The 21,947-nt window shown below is 45.9% G+C and overlaps 1 protein-coding gene across 4 annotated transcripts in view; it reads left to right on the plus strand.

Annotated features, from left to right (window-relative positions):
* The first annotated feature begins 1,808 nt into the window (after positions 1 to 1,808).
* Positions 1,809 to 21,947, plus strand: part of myrf (myelin regulatory factor) — a 371,110-nt gene continuing 350,971 nt past the window's right edge. For 3 of the 4 annotated variants that reach the window (XM_070898666.1, XM_070898668.1, XM_070898667.1), the window contains exons 1-2: positions 1,809 to 2,346; positions 11,908 to 11,970. In XM_070898666.1, the coding sequence (XP_070754767.1) occupies positions 2,301 to 2,346; positions 11,908 to 11,970 (109 nt within the window). In that variant the 5' untranslated portion in view covers positions 1,809 to 2,300. Of the gene's footprint in view, positions 2,347 to 3,287; positions 3,385 to 11,907; positions 11,971 to 21,947 lie in introns of those variants that run through there. The other variant, XM_070898669.1, reaches the window with a different exon arrangement.

Here is a 21,947-nt window from a genome sequence, read left to right on the forward strand (position 1 = left end):
CTTGTAAACTCTAGTTTGCTTGAGATTGGTTCAATGTGCACATGCATCCTCAATGTCTTCAGTCGCAAGGGTGAACAGCCCTCTCACACTTGTATTGGGGGGGGAGGAGGGAGAAGAGCCAGGGTCATTTTCAGCTCAATGATATTGTGCACAAGTTGAGCAGCAGTGACTGTACTTTAAAAAAAGCAACAACTTGCAGCTTTAACATTGGAAAATGTCAAAAGGCACTTCACGGAGTGAATTAGATTAGACAAAAATTGGTGCCAATCCAAAGAAGAAAGTAATAGGAGGGGTGAGCAAAAGTTTGGTCACATCGATGGGTCAGAAGGTGAAGGAGGAGAGGGAGGCAGAAAGGCTGGGGGGTTTAGGAAGGGAATTGCAGAGCACAGGCACTGCGGGCAACGGTAAGCGGAAGGGAGGAACCAGAGTGGGGGGAATGGGGAGTTTGGGGTTGAAGGGTGTGGTGGTTGTAGAGCTTGAGGAAGTTGTAGAGATAGGGCAGGTTAAAAAAAAACATGAAATTCATGGGAATAATGCAGAATAATTCATTGGAACTGAAGTAGTTTGGAATGTCCCCGAGGACATAATAAGATGCTATATAAATAATAAGATGCTATATAAATAATAAGATGCTATATAAATGCAGTTATAATGTTGTATTTTGGTATGAATTCCACATGTGTTTGCAAATGAAAAAAAAACCTTTAAAATTGTGGGTTTTTTATTGAGAAATCAGACTGTAGTGCAGGATAGATCATGATGATAAGAGTAGGAGGGAACTGAAGTACATTAGGAAGTAGTGCCTTGGTGTCACCCAGCGTGATATTTAAAAGCCTGTGCATTGTATGATGAAGGGACAACAGAGGGAGGTGAGGAGCCCCACAGGTCCGAGGTAAAACATGAGTTCCAGCAGGATACCGTAAAATGAGCCTGGATTTCACTACAACAATAACTTGCATTTATATAGCAGCCTTTAACTCAGTGGTGTACTCAGACTGAAATGACACCGAGCCAAAGAAAGAGGACGTTAGGACAGGTGACCAAATGCTTGGCCAAAGAGTTAGGTTTTAAGGAGCGTCTTAAAGGAGGAGAAAGCTACAGAGGAAGAGAATGTGTAGGGTGGGCTATTTGGGAGTTTAGGAGCAAAAAAGAGACGAGCACCAAAAGCAGATAAAGAAGGGCATGTGACAGGGGCTCAAGGCTCAAGGAGCGAAAGCAGGAAAGGGGTACTGAGGTGAATGATCAGCCATGATCATATTTCCCGATGATGGGGAAGTCCAGAACCAGGGGACATAGTCTAAGGATAAGGGGTAGGCCATTTAGGACTGAGATGAGGAGAAAGTTCTTCACTCAGAGAGTTGTTAACCTGTGGAATTCCCTACTGCAGAGAGTTGTTGATGCCAGTTCATTGGATATATTCAAGAGGGAGTTAGATATGTACCTTATGGCTAAAGGGATCCAGGGGTATGGAGAGAAAGCAGGAAAGGGGTACTGAGGTGAAAGATCAGCCATGATCTTATTGAATGGCGGTGCAGGCTCGAAGGGCCGAATGGCCTACTCCTGCACCTATTTTCTATGTTTCTATGTAAGGCTGGAGAAAGCCAAGACTTGTCGGACCACAGCCTGTTCGTTGCAAACCAAGCAATCTTTGCTTTGTTTGTCAAATATGTTTTTAAAACCATATATATATTATAAAGCACACATCACACGCCCCACAGTACAAACCCCCCCACTAAATCCTGCAACCTGCCACTCTCGGTGCGGCTATTGCCCGGTATATTGCCGCGCACGTCGGCCAGGGAGTGACGTTAAGTTGCAGCTGACATCACATCAGCCGGGAGAGCGATAAGTGGAGAGCGAGAGAAAAAAAAATCCCATCGAAAGAGGGGGGAGGAATCCGGGCCAGTACTTTTTGCCTTGTTAAAGGAGAAACCTTTCTTACCCCATCACCACACAGAGGATAGTCTTTTACTCTTGAAGAAGTGAGAGGTATAAACTCCCCCCCGCCCCAAAGGTCTGACATTATATTCGCGCTGAAGTTTTAGCCCTAACACAATAAAGAGCAAGTTTGGGTTTGAAACTGACCCGAGGAGTTGGCCAGCGAGAAATTGCCTGGTGAAACTGAGCTGCAGGTACACTGAGTAGGTGCGGGAGCCAGAGGCGCTCGGAGGGCTGCGCACCCCTCCACCCCAACCTGTGCTGGTACATTTTGACTTTCTGTGGGGATTTGCTGATGTTTTGAGAAGCAGGCGACCTCTTTACATGGCTGTGTCGGGGAGCAGTCCCTAGCTGAGCGAGAAATGGAAGTGGTTGATGAGACTGAAGCTTTACAACGCTTCTTCGAAGGTAAAAAAAAAAAATTGGGATATTTTCCCTCAGATTTTTTTTAATTCTAACACCGGTTATATCTTTTTTTTGAATGTCAAAAATGGCTGCGAACTACGGGGAAAATGAGAAGCCGAAATGTGAAAGATTAAAAGGAGCGAAGGGTCCGGGTGCTGTCTGTGAGGAGTTCCTTCCTGTGCACCTTTCTGTCTGCCTGTCTGTGTGTGTGTGGGGCTAAAATTGATCGAAACGTTTGAAAAGGACTTATTTGGGGCTAAATAGGTATTTGAATGAATTGCTTCTACTTTGTGCCAACCTCGATACCAGAAGCGAAAGCTAGTTTGATAAGACAATAATTTGTCGTTCTGCAGCATTGAATACATATTTATTTTAAAACACAAAGGTGTTACAAAATATCCGACTTAACGTGTTTGATAAATTCTAGCAAAACATCACATTCCGATGGGCATTTAATAAAAACATTTATATGTATATTATTTATGGATCTTATAGTTCTAAATCTGCTATGTGTTTGAGATAAGTCGAGATTTAATTGTGCATTGTTTTCTACAGTAAAAGTGGGATATTTATTGAGAAAAAAACTTTTCAAATGTCCTTAAACTTTCTGGATTTCGTTCATTTATTTAATATAAACCGGTGTTAACATCAGACCTGTTGCTCGCCGCCGTTCACTATCTTGCCCCAAGTGTTCTTAACTAGTTTCTTGTGTTTGTGACATTTGCTCGTTTTATAGCCGGAATTAAGTTGGAGATTTCCACATGTATTTACCTAAATTAATCTGGCTTTGGGAGAGTGTGACTGTCGGGGTGTCCGCCGAGCTGGTACCGAGTGAGCATATGACTGCGATTCTGACTCTCGCTACACACACACACTAATCCCTCTTTTCTGACTCCCTGCTCTCTCGGGCCATAGCCTTACACTGCACGACTGATCGAGGGAGTTTGGGGCTGAAACAGAACACAGAGCTGGTGGAGAGAGCTTTCTGTTAGACTTAAAGTGACAGTGGTTGAGGAGAGAGAGAGAGAACAGCGCAGACAGGTGATGAGCATCATTTATTTCATTTCTTTCAACCGGAATATGTTAAAGAGTGCGAGATAAATTGAGGTTAAATTATTAAAATTGAGTTAGAAACATTTTTCTAGCGAGCAGCTTTGATACGGGTAAGGAGGAAATCCTCACAAAGCCACGTTTATTGAAGTTTTTAAAACAAATGCTGATTTTAAGAGATCATTTGATTTACTTCCCGCGTTTATTAAAGAGAAAGTTTTAAGTTGTGTTCAGTGTTATAGGCCCTGCCTGGGCCAATCACCACCAACTGTACCCAACTTCTCCCCAGACTGCGCACAACCAAGGGAAGGACAGGGATATTTCAGAAAACCATCAGGCAATCTGCCTGCTTCCTGCAGGAGAGTTGCTTTGGGATGATGTGATTTAAGTCTTGAGGGCTGCAGTAACTGATTGCTGTTTTATTGACCAGTTTGGGACAGTTGTGTGGAAAATAGGAATTATTCAGGGGAGAGGGGGAAGCAACCTGTTTCACTATTGAACAAACCTAAGTGGACGGCTAATACCGGCAGGACAGGACGGGATCAAGGTTGCCAACAGTCTAAGGATAAGGGGTAAGCCATTTAGGACGGAGATGAGGAGAAACTTCTTCACTCAGAATTGTGAACCTGTGGAATTCTCTACCACAGAAAGTTGTTGAGGCCAGTTCGTTAGATATATAGCTAGGGGATTTGAGTATAGGAGCAGGGAGGTCTTACTGCAGTTGTACAGGGCCTTGGTGAGGCCACACCTTGAGTATTGTGTTCAGTTTTGGTCTCCTAAGCTGAGGAAGGATGTTTTTGCTATTGAGGGAGTGCAGTGAAGGTTCACCAGACTGATTCCCGGGATGGCAGGACTGACGTATGAGAAGAGACTGGATCGACTGGGCCTGTATTCACTGGAGTTTAGAAGAATGAGAGGGGATCTCACAGAAACATATAAAATTCTGATGGGACTGGACAGGTTAGATGCAGGAAGAATATTCCCGATGTTGGGGAAGTCCAGAACCAGGGGTAACAGTCTAAGGAGAAGGGGTAAGCCATTTAGGACCGAGATGAGGAGAAACGTCTTCACTCAGAGAATTGTGAACCTGTGGAATTCTCTACCGCAGAGAATTGTTGAGGCCAATTCGTTGGATATATTCAAGAGGGAGTTAGATGTGGCCCTTACGGCTAAAGGGATCAAGGGGTATGGAGAGATAGCAGGAATGGGTACTGAAGTTGCATGATCAGCCATGAACATATTGAATGGTGGTGCAGGCTCGAAGGGCCGAATGGCCTGCTCCTGCACCTATTTTTTATGTTTGTATGTAACAGTAAATGGGAAGGTGAGGCATTAATGATGAGGTGGCAGCAGGGTTGGATTTTAAGTCTGTCGACTGCGGGAGGAAGGTATGACTGAAGGAGGTGAGCAGTTCCACAGTTTTGAGGTGCTGGAATATAATGAGCTGGGGAAGGAAATGGCAAAACACATCTTGGTTTCAGCAAAGTGAGGATACTGGGAGGAGGAAGAGTGGACATGGATGTTTAGAATGGAGGAAGATAGGCGAGGTAAGCTCAGAGGTGTACCGACTGCAACAGTACCAACGAAATATTGGAGGCAAGGAACAATGCAACAAAGAAAGAGTGAGTAGTTGGGGAGTGAAGGTAAGAGAGGAATTGGCGATTGTACAACAAGCTTCCCCTGATAACAGAGCAGTATGCAAGTCTTGGAACGCACTGCCGGAAAAGGTGCTGCGAGCAGATTCAACAGTAACCATCAAAAAGGCATTGGTTATATACGTGGAAAGGAAAGATTTGCGGGGTTATGGGGAAGGAGCGGGGGAGTGGGACTATCTTTCAAAGAGTTGGCAGGGGCACGATGGGCCGAATGGCTTTCTCTGTGCTGGACAATGCTGCACACGGATTTGGGCTTTATAGAGAATAAATAGTTGCCTCCCACTGCTTGTCAGCTTCTGTCCATGTGGGCAAGGCACCAGGAACTTCCTCAGGAGGTTCTCCCGGTCATATGCCGTAACTGTGGCGGAAGGTCTGCAGAAACCCCAGGTGGACGCGGAAACAGGGTTTCTGATAATCTTCTGCCCAAGTTACAGCGACTGATGGCGAGAAGGCATGAGGGAATTCCTGACCAGGGTCTGTAACCCAGGAATGGATTTTACAATCTGTCGCCTTGAAGAAATCCTGACAGTAAGTCTAACAAACAAGCTAGTGAGCGTAAACTGTTAGCTTTACACAGAGAGGTGCAACACTTATCAGGAGTGAATGCTTTGAGCTGAATAACACCAGGGCGAGGTGCCGCTGGTTACAGATCTGTCCGTAGGTGGGATCACTTGGAGTCATTTTGAGGAGATGCATTGAGTGTCGGACAAAACCCACTGGCCACCACTAAAGCAAATTGGTAAATGTGCAATTATTTTCCCATGAGCCCAGTGACAGCAATCAAATACAGAAATTGCTGGAAATACACAAAGCTGGCGAGCTAGCATCCAAAAAGGAAAACACAGATGAATGTTTTAGACAGAGGCCCTTCATCAGCACCAAAATTGAACTCATTAAGAAAGATCGAATTTTAAAATAAAACTGAAATGTTCCAGTTTCAAAGACTTCATGTGAAATTTTTTGATTAACAAAGACTGTGGAACACCTGTATTTCTTTTTCCAGATGTATTTTCAATGTTTCTATTTATCTTTCAGGTTCCCACTGCTTACAGCTTTTTCTTTATACAAATTTGGAAAACTCCTAATAATTTAAAAAAATGTATAAATATGCACCACAGCTTTAAGAGTGACCACTGTGACTGAAATCTGTGACTAAATCTTTTGGTCCTAGGCTGACAATTTATTGTTGGACACAGTTCTCTCTGTGTCACCAATGAGACTGGCCTGTGTGGTCATTGATGCAGAGCAGTTTCAGATGTGCATCAACATGAAAGTGACGGTAAGACTTGGGAGTCGTCAGCCATTTGTCTCCCAGTCACCCTGTACCCAATGGGCTTGGGAGCTTCCATCCCTGGCGGCGAGACGTTAACCTGAACTCCCGTCCGCTTGTTCTGGTGGTTCAGGTGGATCCTGCATATCCCCTGGGAGGACAGACGCACCAACATTAGTGTCCTCGACCAGGCCAACATCCCCAGCACTGAAGCACTGACCACACTCGACCAGCTCCGCTGGGCAGGCCACATTGTTCACATGCCAGACACGAGACTCCCAAAGCAAGCGCTCTACCCGGAAATCCTACCTGGCAAATGAGCCCAAGGAGGGCAGAGGAAACGTTTCAAGGACACCCTCAAAGCCTCCCTGATAAAATGCAACATCCCCACCGACACCTGGGAGTCCCTGGCCAAAGACCGCCCTAAGTGGAGGAAGTGCATACGGGAGGGTGCTGAGCACCTCGAGTCTCATCGCCGAGAGCATGCAGAAACCAAGCGCAGGCAGCGGAAAGAGTGCGTGGCAAACCTGTCCCACCCACCCTTTCCCTCAACGACTATCTGTCCCACCTGTAACAGGGACTGTAATTCCTGTATTGGACTGTTCAGTCACCTGAGAACTCACTTTTAGAGAGAAAGCAAGTCTTCCTCGATTTTGAGGGACTGCCTATGATGATGAAGGTTCCTGTGACACTATTTGAAGAGGAGCAGACAGCTCTCCTGGTGTACCAGCCAGCATCCCTCCATTGCCCAACACCACAAGAAGACAGATGAACTGTCCAGTCATCTGATTGTGGGGTTTATGGCTGCCGTATTTGCCTATACTGTGCCAATCCCTGCACTTTAAACATAGTTCATTGTCAGGATGCACTGTAATAGGTACTTTATAAATGCAAGTATTTTGTTCTGGTCTTTGCACCAAGTATAGTATAACTCCAGTGCAGTCGGAACCTACATTTAAAGTGCTCTGTGACCCATTAATCAGTCTGGGGACTTTTTAAACTTAATTTCAAATTAGTCTGATGTTAGTAAAGCGATTACTCTCTTAGCAATAACATTTATTTTGGCAACATTTTCTCCATGTTGTCTTGTAACATCACTAATGGAGCTAGCTAGGGAATAGTACTACACACATGCACAACTGCACAGGAGCAGAACTGCTTTGCCACCAGGCAGAGCGCGATACATGCCCAGTTGTGTCATTTTGATCTGGTGCCTGCATATCATACTCTGCAGATATCTGCTGAACCCTAAGAGTTAAATTATCACAGCTCAGAAGAAACGTTTGCTGCTGACAGCCTATCTACATTTTAATACATTTTAAATAATAATTGGAGCTTTCCCTCGGGTACAGAGACACTTTCAACGGAGCATTTCAGGGTCCTATCTGTCTGTCTGTCTCTCATACACCTCTATTTCCCATTTGCCTCAGTTTCTCAGTAATATATTAATAATCTTTCTTATGGAAATTGTAGCTGGTAGATTTGTAAATTGTTAATAAATAATGACAAGGGTTATCAAACAATTACCCCTAGTGATTACTATTAACAAAACAATCTTTTTAACAATTTTAAAAATTAATTCACGGGATGTGGATGTCACTGGCAAGGCCGGCATTTATTGTCCATCCCTAATTGCCCTTGAGAAGGTGGTGGTGAGCCGCCTTCTTGAACCGCTGCAGTCCGTGTGGTGAAGGTGCTCCCACAGTGCTGTTAGGGAGGGAGTTCCAGAACTTTGACCCAGCGACAATGAAGGAACGGAGATATATTTCCAAGTCAGCATGGTGCGCCTGCTGCCCTTGTCCTTCTAGGTGGTAGAGATCGCAGGTTTGGGAGATGCTGTCGAAGAAGCCTTGGCGAGTTGCTGCAGTGCATCTTGTAGATGGTACACACTGCAGCCACGGTGCGCCGGTAGTGGAGGGAGTGAATGTTTAAGGTGGTGGATGGGGTGCCCATCAAGCGGGCTGTTTTGTCCTGGATGTTGTCAATCATCTTGAGTGTATTTGGAGCTGCACTCATCCAGGCAAGTGGAAAGTATTCCATCACACTCCGACTTATGCCTTCGAGATGGCGAAAAAGCTTTGGGGAGTCAAGAGATGAGTCACTTGCGACAGAATACCCAGCCTCTGACCTGCTCTTGTAGCCACAGTATTTATGTGGCTGGTCCAGTTAAGTTTCTGGTCAATGGTGACCCCCCCAGGATATTGATGGTGGGTTATTCAATTACGGTAATGTCATTGAATGTCAAGCAGAGGTCGTTAGACTTTCTCTTGTTGGAGATAATCATTGCCTGGTACTTGCGCAAATGTTAATTGCTACTTAGCAGCACAAGCCTGAATGTCGTCCAGGTCTTGCTGCATGCGGGCATGAACTGCTCTATTATCTGAGGAACCGCAAATGGAACTGAACACTGTGCAATCATCAGTGAACATCCCCACTTCTGACCTTATGATGGAGGGAAGGTCATTGATGAAGCAGCTGAAGATGGTTGGGCCTAGGACACTGCCCTGAGGAACTCCTGCAGCGATATCCTGGAGCTGGGATTGGCCTCCATCTTCCATCTTCCTTTGTGCTACAGAATACCTATGGCTCCAGCCAGTGAAGAGTTTTCCCTGATTCTCATCTGCTGGTACTCACCCTGTCTGTTGGTGTTGAATGTGTCCTTTCTTTTGGAGAGGGGAACACTTTGAGGGGTAGAACTAAAAAGAAGTTTTAAATTTGTTATGTTTCTTGTGATTGTTTTCGCTATCTTATCCCTCTGCTTTATCCCTTCCCTTTCTCCTTTCTATTTTATTTTTGTTCTCCATTTTCCTTTTCCTTTTTATCTGGTCCGTTCCCTCCATCTTTTTTTAGAATGTTGATATATTATTTATACTTTTTTCTTTCTGTTACACACTTTCCTCATTCTATAATGCTCTCAACATATCCCTCTCCTCTCACACGCTGTGTCATAGTCTCTCTCCATTGCTCGCACTCTCTATCTCACTCACTTTCACACACTGTCTCACACAGTCACGGTTACAGTCTTCCTCTTACATATTCTGTCTTAATCTCTCTGGCACACTTGTCCTAATCCTCACTTTCTCACTGATATAAGCAGCCTCTCATTGAAATTATTCAGTCGGGATGGTCTGACTCCCTGTCTTACCAAAAACCACTGGAAACACACGGCAAGTCAGTCATCTGTAGAGAGAAAAGGGAAGGTTAACCTTTTGGAAAGTGCTTTACTTCAGCCGCTAACTGATCTGCTGTGTGCTTCTGATAGTTTTTAGTCTTGTTTTGGACTTTCAGCTTTGCAGTTTTTTCTTTTAAATATTTGTAAAAAAAACAGTTGACGAGAAGTTAATTTATGCAATCTCCGAAGCTCATTATTCCTACTATTACTACACTAAAATATTACTTTTAATTCAAGTCTTCATGCCAGATTATTCAGGCGGCCATTGCATTAAAGGAGCTTCACCATCAGAATCCCATCCCAGTGTCTTCATTGAGAGCTCTTGTAAAGTGACTGTCACTATCATGACCTCGTTTTAAAGAAGCACCCTTGTAAAGTTTACACTCTATTAGGACTTCTGTTTAAAGAGGAACACTCACTATCAGCGAGGCCTGGTGGACTCTTATCACCAGGCCTCGCTGTTAAAGAGAGAAGCTGATGTTGAGACCCTCGTCTATAAGTGGCTTGTGTGATGAAAGAAGGTTTGGTAAACTCTGTTAGCGTTTGGGAAAGCAGAAAGGAGAAGAGCCAAGCCTCATTGTTGGCAAGTTGGCCTCAAGTGATGGGACTATGCAGTTCAACACTCTTTATTTACATTTTGCTGTGTTTAAGGAAACATTTGCCGGAAGTATTTGCATCAAGATGGCCTCTTCTGGCACCCTCAAGTGCCACCCTCTTTGGGGCATTCTCGCAATGTGCAGTTTTAAATCGCTCCGTTCTTCCCGAGGTGCACTGCTGATAAACCGGAGAATGCAGCATCACTTTAAAGCGGCTGTTCTGAAGCTGAATCCGAGGAATGGATTGAATTGTAAAATGTTTTCTTACAACTCTCAGTTCTCTCCTGAGTCATAAAGAGCAGAAGGGCTCAGGTCTGTCCCCTGGTCTGTGCCGAGTTAGCTGGCCTTGGCCAGAGCAGCAGTAAACGTGCTACATTTGGCCTCAGCACCCCATGGCTAGTGAGGAAACACTTAATCCTGAATGCTATCCAGTGATTCCTGCAGGGAAGTGCATCCGTGGATGTCCGAGGAGGACGGGATGAGGGTCAGCTTTGGTGCGCCCCCCAAGGTTGAATAGTCGGCCGCGACTCACAGATGAGCTTTGAGCAGCAAGGGCAGAGACCCGAGCAGTGGGTTGCCTGCCTGCCTTCCACCCCCTGTCGACTGCTCCCTCCCTGGGTCTTAACTCGCCCATGAGGAATGGCCACTGAGGCAAGGTATTGCAGAGTGACCAATGACCAGAGAACTGTAACCCAGCCTGAGCCAGTGCCTTCAGGAGAGGAATGAATAAAACTGAAGTAATGCCAATGCTTCATGCACAGTATTCCGGGGTAAATTCAAACGCTGTGATTGTTTTACAGTATCATCTTTTGATGTAGAAATGTCTTGCAGATTCTAAAGCTTGCCAGTGATTTAATGAAAATATTTGTGTTTTTTTTCTCCTCCTTGCCTTTAGATTCTCCCTCCTTCCCTTGCCGTGTATCGTCCCTACCATCAAACCTCCTTGGTGGCCTGCTATGCTGCTCACACTACTGAACCAACCCCAGTTTAAAAAATGTTACCAAGGGGTGTAACGGGAGTGGTTATGCCAATATTCCGCAGACTGAGGGAAGGGCAATTGTAATTTTCCCAAGCCACTGAACACCGATGTCGGCAATATATAGGAGGAGACCTGCTGGCAGGTCCATAGGCCGGGGCGAGGGGGGTGCAGGGGAGGGCTGGAGGATGAGTGGGCGGGTGTGGAATCAGAAGTAGGCTCATTAATGGGCCCTTCTAGGGTAACTCCATCGAGCTGGATTTACAGCAGCTTTGGCAGAGAGTCCAACAGCTGGCTTACCGCCCTCTGTACACTGTTCCCTCCCTGGGTCTTTTCATATCTCCTAATCATCTGTCCAAGGTCGAGAACTCGTATCTTAGGGAGAGGTGCAGTTGCACCCTGCCACTCAATGGTGTGTTGCATTGGTCGACCCTGCTGCCTACCTGAGAGTGTCACTCCCAGTTACTTAGGGCTGTCCCTGGTCTAGTTGGCATAGAGAACCGGATAAAGCAGGGAGGTCCCATATTCAGTTCCCAGGCTTTGCTGATCCCAGCTCAGGACCAGGGAAGGGAATTCCTGCTCCTGATCATTATCTGTGCTGCACGGTCTGCATGGATGGGAAGCAGATAAGTGCAGGAACGGTGCTGTCCACGATGGAATTGCACGTTGACACTGCTACACGAGGAACTAGCATTAAAGAAAGTTACCAGAGGGCTGCCAATACCTAAGGAGCTGTGTCCCTGGAAGAAGCAGTGCCTTCTGGTGGTAGACATTGGAGAGGAGGTAAAAAAGAAAGTGATGAAAATTGATATCTTTGTTTACGATCTATTCTCACTTGTACACAGACCAAGAGGTAGCGCACTCCAGAATGGCTTATGCAGACGGTCCCTACAGACATTACAACACAGGTCAGCATCATATATATACCTTAACACTGTCTGTCATCCTGTACGACTAATGTTTCATTTATAATAAAAACAGAACCTGCTAAAGATGCACCCCAGGCTCCTCAGCATCTGACCCTTCAGAGTTCTGAGGGTCGACACATGCCAAATGTCCATCTGTCTTTTCTATTTCAGATGCTGACTGACCTGCCGTGTATTTCTGCTGTTTTGGCAGTTTTTCTGTCTGTCTGTGATATTTTGCCTTGCTCTGTATGTTGGATGGTGGATGTTAAGTGGCTTGTACATTGTTTTTTGTTGCATGGACCTCTGAAGACTGGGTAACCCTATGACATTCATCCAGGGGTGTATTAGAATGTTTTATGTTGAGTTTTGGCAGGGCTGCTGAATTTTGGGCGGTTCCTCACACCCTGACTAAAAGGAGGTTCCTTTGAAAAGGATGCAACTCTAATGGGCCATACCAGACACTTGAAAAGGGCGCTCAGTGGGGCCTTTTTGCACTATGATGCCAGTGTGAGTAGCTGTAGCGTTTATAATACTCAATCAAAGCATCAGTCTAGCGCCTGTAATGGCTCAGTGCTTTAAAGCACCGCCCTAATGTAGAATTGAGCCTTACTGACCAGAAGATCCGAGGTCTTATCTGTGCTCTATGCTCTGTGACAAAATGCAACATCCCCACCGACACCTTGGGAGTCCCTGGCCAAAGACCGCCCTAAGTGGAGGAAGTGCATCCGGGAGGGCGCTGAGCACCTCGAGTCTCGTCGCCGAGAGCGTGCAGAAACCAAGCGCAGGCAGCGGAAAGAGCGTGCGGCAAACCAGTCCCACCCTCCCTTTCCCTCAACAACTATCTGTCCCACCTGTGACAGGGACTGTGATTCTCGTATTGGACTGTTCAGTTACCTAAGGACTCGTGTTTAGAGTGGAAGCAAGTCTTCCTCGATTCTGAGGGACTGCCTATAATGATGATGATGGCTCTATGCTGAGTTAGCAGATGTCAATCCAGGTCATAGTTCAGGCATTACAGTTCATTCTCCTCAGTTTATTAGCTTAGGGATTGCGAGTAGGAGATGGTGCAATTAATCTTAAATGTAGATAGGGTACAGAGCTCAAGAGGAACAAGAGAGGAAAGTCAGAGGCACACTAGACATATTCTAGGTCTGCCAGTACTGATACCCTGAGGCAAAGGACAGGGCGGATGTGGTAATGAAGGAAGAGGTCAGCTTTTCTCTTTATGAAGTAGATTAGGAGGTTATCGAGAAAGGACTCTGTCCTGTTCGGTCATTGCACTGTCTCAATCAGCACTATGTATTGCAATAAATGGTCTGTGCAATTCATTTAATTTTCTTTTTTTCTTATGTTCCTCTCCATTGTTAATCGCACGATAAATAGGGCACTTGGAAATGCACAGTAAAAGTGTGGGTTGCATGCTAGTGCTTCTCTCTCTTGCTTCCTCTATCTATCTATCTATCTATCTATCTATCTATCTATCTATCTATCTATCTATCTATCTATCTATCTATCTATCTATCTATCTATCTATCGACCTCTCGACCTCTCTCTATCTCTCTCTAGCTCTTTATCTCCCAATCTCTCTCTCTCTATCTCTATATATATCTTTCGCTCCCCCTCCCTTCTTGCTATTCCCACAAACTGCTCAGAGAATCTTGAACCTGCATCATGTTATGCTCTGACTTAACACGTTGCACACCAAGTGCTTCTGCACAGGAGTTAGAAAGCATTGAAGACTCACTCACCCATGCCATATATGATCCTCTTAATGACATAGAGTGATAGAGATCTGGGAGCAGATGAATGTATACTGTAAAGATAATGAGAAGAAAGAAAATTAGACAAAATATTAAGAGCGGAGATCATTTCAGAGCAATTTTTACTACTGTGAACCATGAGCGGTATTTTCGCTTGTATCCTGTACGTTCCTAGTACAAATGAAAGTGCTGTATAACAGTTACAGAACTCTTTCAACAATATGAAGCAACCTGTGCAGGGACTGGCACTGTCTAAAGGCTAGGTCTGATCCATGAAATTCATGCTCATAGAATCATAGACATTTACAGCACGGAAGGAGGCCATTTGGCCCATCGTGTCCACGCCGGCCGACCAAGAGCTCTCCAGCCGAATCCTACTTTCCAGCTCTCGGTCCGTAGCCCTGTAGGTTATGGCACTTCAATTACATATGCAAGTACTTTTTAAATGCTATTAGGGTTTCTGCCTCTACCACCCTTTCAGGCAGTGAGTTCCAGACCCCTATCACCCTCTGAGTGAAAAACGTTCTCCTCAACTCCCCTCTAAACTCCTCTCCAATTGCTTTAATTCTATGCCCCCTGGTTATTGACCTCTCTGCTAAGGGAAACAGGTCCTTCCTATCCACTCTATCTCAGCCCCTCATAATTTTATATACCTCAATAAGGTCTTTCCTCAGTCTCCTCTGTTCCAAAGAAAACAATCCCAGCCAATCCAATCTTTCCTCATAGCTAAAATTCTCCAGTCCAGGCAATATCCTCATATAATTATCAAATATGATGGGGATTTAATTTTTGGGGGGGGATTCGGGCACTGTTGGCAAAGCTGCATTTATTGGCCATCCTTAGTTGCCATGAGAAGGTGGAGGTGGGCCTTCTCGTCAAACCACTGCTGTCTTTATGATGAAAGTGCTCCCTTATGGTGTCAGGCAGGGAATTCCAAGATTTTGACCCAATGTCGATGAAGGAATTGTAATATATAGCTCCATCTAGTGGACTACTGCTCCACCTAGTGGACTACTGTGGCAGTGCACCCATTGCTGTTTACAATAATAAAAAGGAATGGAGCCATCTTGTAAAGTCTGTGTGTTTATGATGTTGTAAGGAAACTATCTCTGGAATGACGATATATGTCCAGGTCAGCATGGTGTGTGACTTGGAGGGGAACTTGGAGCCGATGATGTTTGCATGATATTGCTTCTCTTATCCTTCTTGGTGGTTGAGGCCACAGAAGAAAGAGATTCTGTTGAAGTAAGCTTGGCTAGTTGCTGCAGTGTGTCCTGCAGATAGTACATCGGCAAAGGAGCAACGAGAGATTGTAAAGGGATGTAATTGGGGCCCAGGGGAGGCGTGAGTTCAGGGCCGAGAAGAGGCGAGGGCCCAGGGGCAGCACGGGCCAGTCCACACTGTGATATGTGTGTGCACTAGGCCCGTGCAGCAGAGCAGGTCTCCAGTCGTCTTGGGTAACCCTTGCTCCTGGACCAAGACCTAGCTCTGTCGAGCCCCGTGTGGTGGCTGGTGTGCAATGGCCACCACATGTTAAAAAAATCCACGCACAGGCATCTTCCACCCTTCAGGATGTAGTTTGGGATCTGGAATATTAGGTCCTTCATTGAAACACCTGTGAACTCATCCTCTTTTTGGCGTGGAAGTAAGTCATCCTTGCTTCGAGGGACTGCCTATGATAATGATGATGGTGACATACTGCAGTCTTAGTGCACCGATGCTGGAAGGTGAGGGATATTGAGTCCAGTGACAGGGGAACTGGCCAAGGGTAGTGTATGGTGTTATGGATGGTGTCAAGCTTCTTGAGTGTTATTACAGCTTTACTCATCCAGGCAAGTGGTGAGTATTCTATCACACTCTAACTTTGGTCTTGTTGATGGTGCATAGGTATTGAGAGGTCGGGAGGTGAGCCACTCATCCATGAATACCCAGCCTCTGCCCTGCCATAGTTACCATATTGCTGGTATGGAGGGTCCAGTTAAGCTTCTGGTCAATGGTGATCCCCAACATTGAACCAGGAAAATTGACAAAGGCTTCTAATATCAAGGGACATATAATAAAAATGAACAAGTTAGGAATGAGAAAGGAAGTGAGTTAGAACATTTTTACACAAAGGATATCAGAGTTCTGGAGTTCAAGGGGCAGTTAGGTATGTTACAGAGGAAAGAAAGGATTGAAGGATATAGTGTGAAGAGAGTATGTGAGATCGAACTATGATGTGTTTTGAGTGAGCCTATTGTGGTCAGTGCAATGGGTAAGGGTCAATGTGAGGTGACTGGACGTCTCAATGGGGGCAGTTAAGAAGCAACTAAAAATGATCCATTCTATCTGAACAACAAACATGCACAGATGACGAGATGTGACCACTCCAGGGTACTGAATTTCACACTGATGCTGTACTTGTGCAACAGCTATAGAGGATTCTGTGCAGCAAAAACCTGCAGTTCATAATGTCCATAATGTTTCCTATTCAGGTTTGAATGTGGTATGTTGTATAATGGACGTGCTTATTTGTACTTTCAAAATGGCCACCATTCTCCATCTTTTGTTTCTGATTGGTCCCCTTGGAGGATAAGCTACACCCTAAAGTTTCACAGGAATGTGTCACTGGATCCACCCATCCCTCTTTGCAAATTATAACTTGATCCACTTTGACTTCCTGAAGCGACAGAGGACAGAGCTCTCTAGAAGACAGCAAGGGCCAGCCAAAGTGCCTTACCCCAGTGCAAGTGCCTCCCTCCCCCAGACAAAGTGCCGCGCCCCAGTGCAAGTGCCTCCCTCCCCCAGACAAAGTGCCGCGCCCCAGTGCAAGTGCATTCTCCGCCCCCCCGATAAATGGGGCATTGTGTACAGATTGTTAACAGGTTTATTGGGCATGAAGTGAATAGTGACAGTGTCGTGACTTCTGGATATCATCCACTCCAGCGATGTCCCTTGTAGGAGGTTGGAAGAACGTGATCCGAGTTCCCTCTCTCCCCTCCGATCCCGCCTTCCCCCAACCCCCATGTCTCTCTCTCTCTCCCCCTCAGCCTCTCTTCCCCCCACACTCTCACTCTCTCTCCCTCCCAACCTCTCTCTCTCTCTCTCTCTCTCCCTCTCCCTCTCTCTCTCTCTCTCTCTCTCTCTCTCTCTTCCTCTCTCACACCGCCCTCCCCAGCCCCCCTCTCTCTCTCTCTCTCTCTCTCTCTTTTCCCCCCAACCCCCACCTCTCTCTCTCTCTCTTCCCCCCCCCCCCGCCCCCCCGCCCCCCCTCGTCCCCCAGCCTCTCTCGCTCTCGGGGCCCACGCCCGAGGGAGCGAGTCCTGCGAGTCGGGGCCTTATGAGGGCGCGAGTCGTTGAGGGAATCAGTGGCGTCTCGGGCCTCAGGTCCTGCTTCTCGGCACCACATGGAGGGAATGATTCGGGCCGGGGTGGGGGGGCAAAGCTTGACAGGGGTGGGGTTTGTCGCCTGTTTGTCAAAAAAAAGTGCAGTACAAATAGTTACTTTGTTGTATAATACAGTACTCGGTTACTTCTCTTTAAACTGCACAGACAGTTTAAACATGCACAGAGTATAAAGGCAATGAGTGGCGTCGTGTGAGAAATGGTTTCCCTATTTTCGGTTGAAATCTTTTTTAAAGCAGGACATTGAGAACATATTTGCTCCTATTTCAAAACTGCTCTTTCAGTCTTTCTCTTGTGCTGGCCCTCTCTGTCTCTATCGCTGTGTCTCGAGCTCTTACATTGCCTGTGCACAGGTATCAAGCAGCTCGTGGTCACCACACATTAAAAAAATCCACGCACAGGCATCTTCCACCCCCTCAACTGGAGTTCAGGACTGGAACATCGGGTCCTTCATTGAAACACCTGTGAACTCTTGTGGAAGCAAGTCATCCTCGTTCGAGGGACCGCCCATGATGGATGATACCTCAATGTAAAGGTGACAGCAGCCAGACTTAGTAAATTTGGCAACTTTACATTAGGGTTGCCAAAGTCTGGCAAGACCTGTGAGTCGGAAACCGGTGATACTAGCACCAATCTAAGGCGGTAACAGCAGCTTCACTCTTAGGGGCCGAAATTGCCCCTCCCGATAAGGCTGCTGAAAGCTGGGTTGCGGCGGAGAAAAACTTAAAAAAAACAGAGGGTGCATCCCCTTTCGGGCGGAGGCCAATTTCTACCCCTTAGTCTCCCCCTATAGTTGCCTGTCTCCTTCACTCTGCCTCTGCCTGTCCTGTGCTCTCTTTTTATTGTATCTAAGTGGAGGAAGTGCATCCGGGAAGGCGCTGAGCACCTCGAGTCTCATCGCCGAGAGCATGCAGAGACCAAGCGCAGGCAGCGGAAAGAGCGTGCGGCAAACCAGTCCCACCCACCCTTTCCCTCAACGACTATCTGTCCCACCTGTGACAGGGACTGTAATTCCCGTATTGGACTGTTCAGCCACCTAAGGACTCATTTTTAGAGTGGAAGCAAGTCTTCCTCGGTTCCGAGGGACTGCCTATGATGATGCTATCGTATCTATGTAAGCACACAATATCTCTCTTTGTCTTTCTATCTATGTAAATACACAGTCTCTCTTGCTCTCTCTCATCTCAGTGTGTCTCTCTATCTGTGTGTTAACTGGCTATTTTTCTTTTTCTCCCTCCATCAGTCTCTATTTCTATCTCTTTATATCTGTCTGTCATGACCAGTCTCCATTGTGTGTGTGTGCATGCTGTGTCTGTGAGATTATCTGTGCAAATGCACCGTGTGTGTGTGTGTGTGTGTGTCTCATTCTGTCTGTGTAAGCACACTTTGTCTCTCTCTGTGTTTGTCCCGCTGTGTAAGTGCGTAGTGTCTTTCTCGCTCTATCTCTGTCACTCTTTCCATTTCCCTGCTACACTCTTGCCTCCAGAATGCATTCCTAGTTGCCAGGTTGCAGGTATTTATGTTACAGGGTCATTCTGTGACTGATTTACCCATGGGTGGTGTTGTATATTGTGATTTAGACACCCTAATCAAGAAGTCAGGCCCTGGACAGCGGTGACCACAGGTAACCAACCAGTAAAGTTGATGGGATAATTCTTCGATAACAAAGTTCTGGGTCAGTTCCTCTCCCCTTCCCGCCTGCGTGTTAATATTTGCTGTATCTTGCTGTGGCCAAACATCGTAAATGTTTGTTGTAAATACATTGTTTTATGACATCATAACCATTCAGATATAAAACCGTCTCCATAGTTACCAGTCCATCTGTGTCCTTAACGCACAAATAACAGATGACAAGGCACAGTGATTTACTTCAGCGGTTCATTTTGCCACAAAGCAGTTTATAAATCGGGTGGAGTGCTTGCGGGGAAGGTGCTTAAATAATGACACTAAACTCAATGGAGGATGGGGGCTATTTACAACTGACCTGTTTATGGCCTGAAAAATGGCGACTGGCAGAGGAAAATCTGGTTGGAACCATTACCCCCATGTGCTCGCCTGATTTAACTTCCAGGCAAGCCCTGGTCATCATCATCATAGGCAGTCCCTCGGAATTGAGGAAGACTTGCTTCCACTGTAAAAATGAGTCTTTAGAAACGTAGAAACATAGAAAATAGGTGCAGGAGTAGGCCATTCGGCCCTTCGAGCCTGCACCGCCATTCAATAAGATCATGGCTGATCATTCACCTCAGTACCCCTTTCCTCCATTCTCTCCATACCCATTGATCCCCTTAGCCGTAAGGGCCATATCTAACTCCCTCTTGAATATATCCAATGAACTGGCATCAACAACTCTCTGCGGCAGGGAATTCCACAGGTTAACAACTCTCTGAGTGAAGAAGTTTCTCCTCATCTCAGTCCTAAATGACCTACCCCTTATCCTAAGACTATGTCCCCTGGTTCTGGACTTCCCCAACATTGGGAACATTCTTCCCGCGTCTAACCTGTTCAGTCCCATCAGAATCTTATACGTTTCTATGAGATCCCCTCTCATCCTTCTAAACTCCAGTGAATAAAGGCCCAGTTGATCCAGTATTTCCTCATATGACAGTCCAACCATTCCTGGAATCAGTTTGGTGAACCTTCACTGCACTCCCTCAATAGCAAGAATGTCCTTCCTCAGATTAGGAGACCAAAACTGTACACAATATTCCAGGTGAGGCCTCATTAAGGCCCTGTACTACCGCAGTAAGACCTCCCTGCTCCTATACTCAAATCCCCTAGCTACGAAGGCCAACATACCATTTGCCTTCTTCACCGCCTGCTGTACCTGCATGCCCACTTTCAATGACTGATGAACCATGACACCCAGGTCTCGTTGCACCTCCCCTTTTCCTAATCTGCCGCCATCCAGATAGTATTCTGCCTTTGTGTTTTTGCCCCCAAAATGGATAACCTCACATTTATCCACATTATACTGCATCTGCTATGCATTTGCCCACTCACCTAACCTGTCCAAGTCATCCTGCAGTCTCTTAGCGTTCTCCTCACAGCTCACACCACCACCCAGTTTAGTGTCATCCGCAAACTTGGAGATATTACACTCAATTCCTTCATCTAAATCGTTAATGTATATTGTAAAGAGCTGGGGTCCCAACACTGAACCCTGCGGCACTCCACTAGTCACTGCCTGCCATTCTGAAAAGGACCTGTTTATCCCGACTCTCTGCTTCCTGTCTGCCAACCAGTTCTCTATCCACGTCAGTACATTACCCCCAATACCATGCGCTTTGATTTTGCACACCAATCTCTTGTGCGGGACATTGTCAAAAGCCTTTTGAAAGTCCAAATACACCACATCCACTGGTTCTCCCTTGTCCACTCTGCTAGTTACATCCTCAAAAAATTCCAGAAGATTCGTCAAGCATGATTTCCCTTTTATAAATCCATGCTGACTTGGTCCGATCCTGTCACTGCTTTCCAAATGCGCTGCTGTTTCATCCTTAATGATTGATGCCAACATTTTCCCCACTACTGATGTCAGGCTAACCAGTCTATAATTATCCGTTTTCTCTCCCTTCTTTTTTAAAAAGTGGTGTTACATTAGCTACCCTCCAGTCCATAGGAACCGATCCAGAGTCGATAGACTGTTGGAAAATGATCACCAATGCATCCACTATTTCTTGGGCCACTTCCTTAAGTACTCTGGGATGCTGACTATCAGACCCCGGGGATTTATCGGCCTTCGATCCCATCAATTTCCCGAACACAATTTCCCGCCTAATAAGGATTTCCTTCAGTACCTCCTTCTCACAAGACCGACTGTCCCCTAGTACAATTGGAAGGTTATTTGTGTCTTGTTTTGTGAAGACAGAACTGAAGTATTTGTTCAATTGGTCTGCCATTTCTTTATTCCCCATTATAAATTCACCTGAATCCAACTGCAAGGGACATACATTTGTCTTCACTAATCTTTTTCTCTTCACATATTTATAGAAGCTTTTGCAGTCAGTTTTTATGTTTTCTGCAAGCTTCCTCTCGTACTCTATTTTCCCCCTCTTAATTAAACCCTTAGTCTTCCTCTGTTGAATTCTAAATTTCTTCCTGTCCTCAGGTTTGTTGCTTTTTCTAGCCAAATTATATGCCTCTTCCTTGGCTTTAACACTATCCTTAATTTCCCTTGTTAGCCATGGTTGAGCCACCTTCCCCATTTTATTTTTACTCCAGACAGGGATGTACAATTACTGAAGTTCACCCATGTGATCTTTAAATATTTGCCATTGCTTATCCACCGTCAACCCTTTAAATATCCTTTGCCAGTCTATTCTAGCCAATTCACACCTCATACCGTCGAAGTTACCTTTCCTTAAGTTCAGGAGCCTAGTTTCCGAATTAACTGTGCCACTCTCCATCTTAATAAAGAATTCTACCATATTATGGTCACTCTTTCCCAAGGGGCCTCGCACAACAAGATTGCTAATTAGTCCCTTCTCATTACACATCACCCAGTCTAGGATGGCCAGCTCTCTAGTTGGTTGCTCGACATATTGGTCTAGAAATCCATCCCTAATGCACTCCAGGAAATCCTCCTCCACCGCATTGCTACTAGTTTGGTTCGCCCAATCAATATGTAGATTAAAGTCGCCCATGATAACTGACTGAACCATGAGGTGACTGAACAGTCCAACACGAGAACCACAGTCCCTGTCACAGGTGGGACAGATGGTCGTTGAGGGAAGGGGTGGGTGGGACAGGTTTGCTGCACGCTCTTTCCGCTGCCTACGCTTGGTTTCTGCATGCTCTCGGCGACGAGACTCGAGGTGCTCAGCGCCCTCC

Source organism: Pristiophorus japonicus, chromosome 14 (genome assembly GCF_044704955.1).
Source record: "Pristiophorus japonicus isolate sPriJap1 chromosome 14, sPriJap1.hap1, whole genome shotgun sequence".
NCBI lineage: Eukaryota > Metazoa > Chordata > Chondrichthyes > Pristiophoridae > Pristiophorus > Pristiophorus japonicus.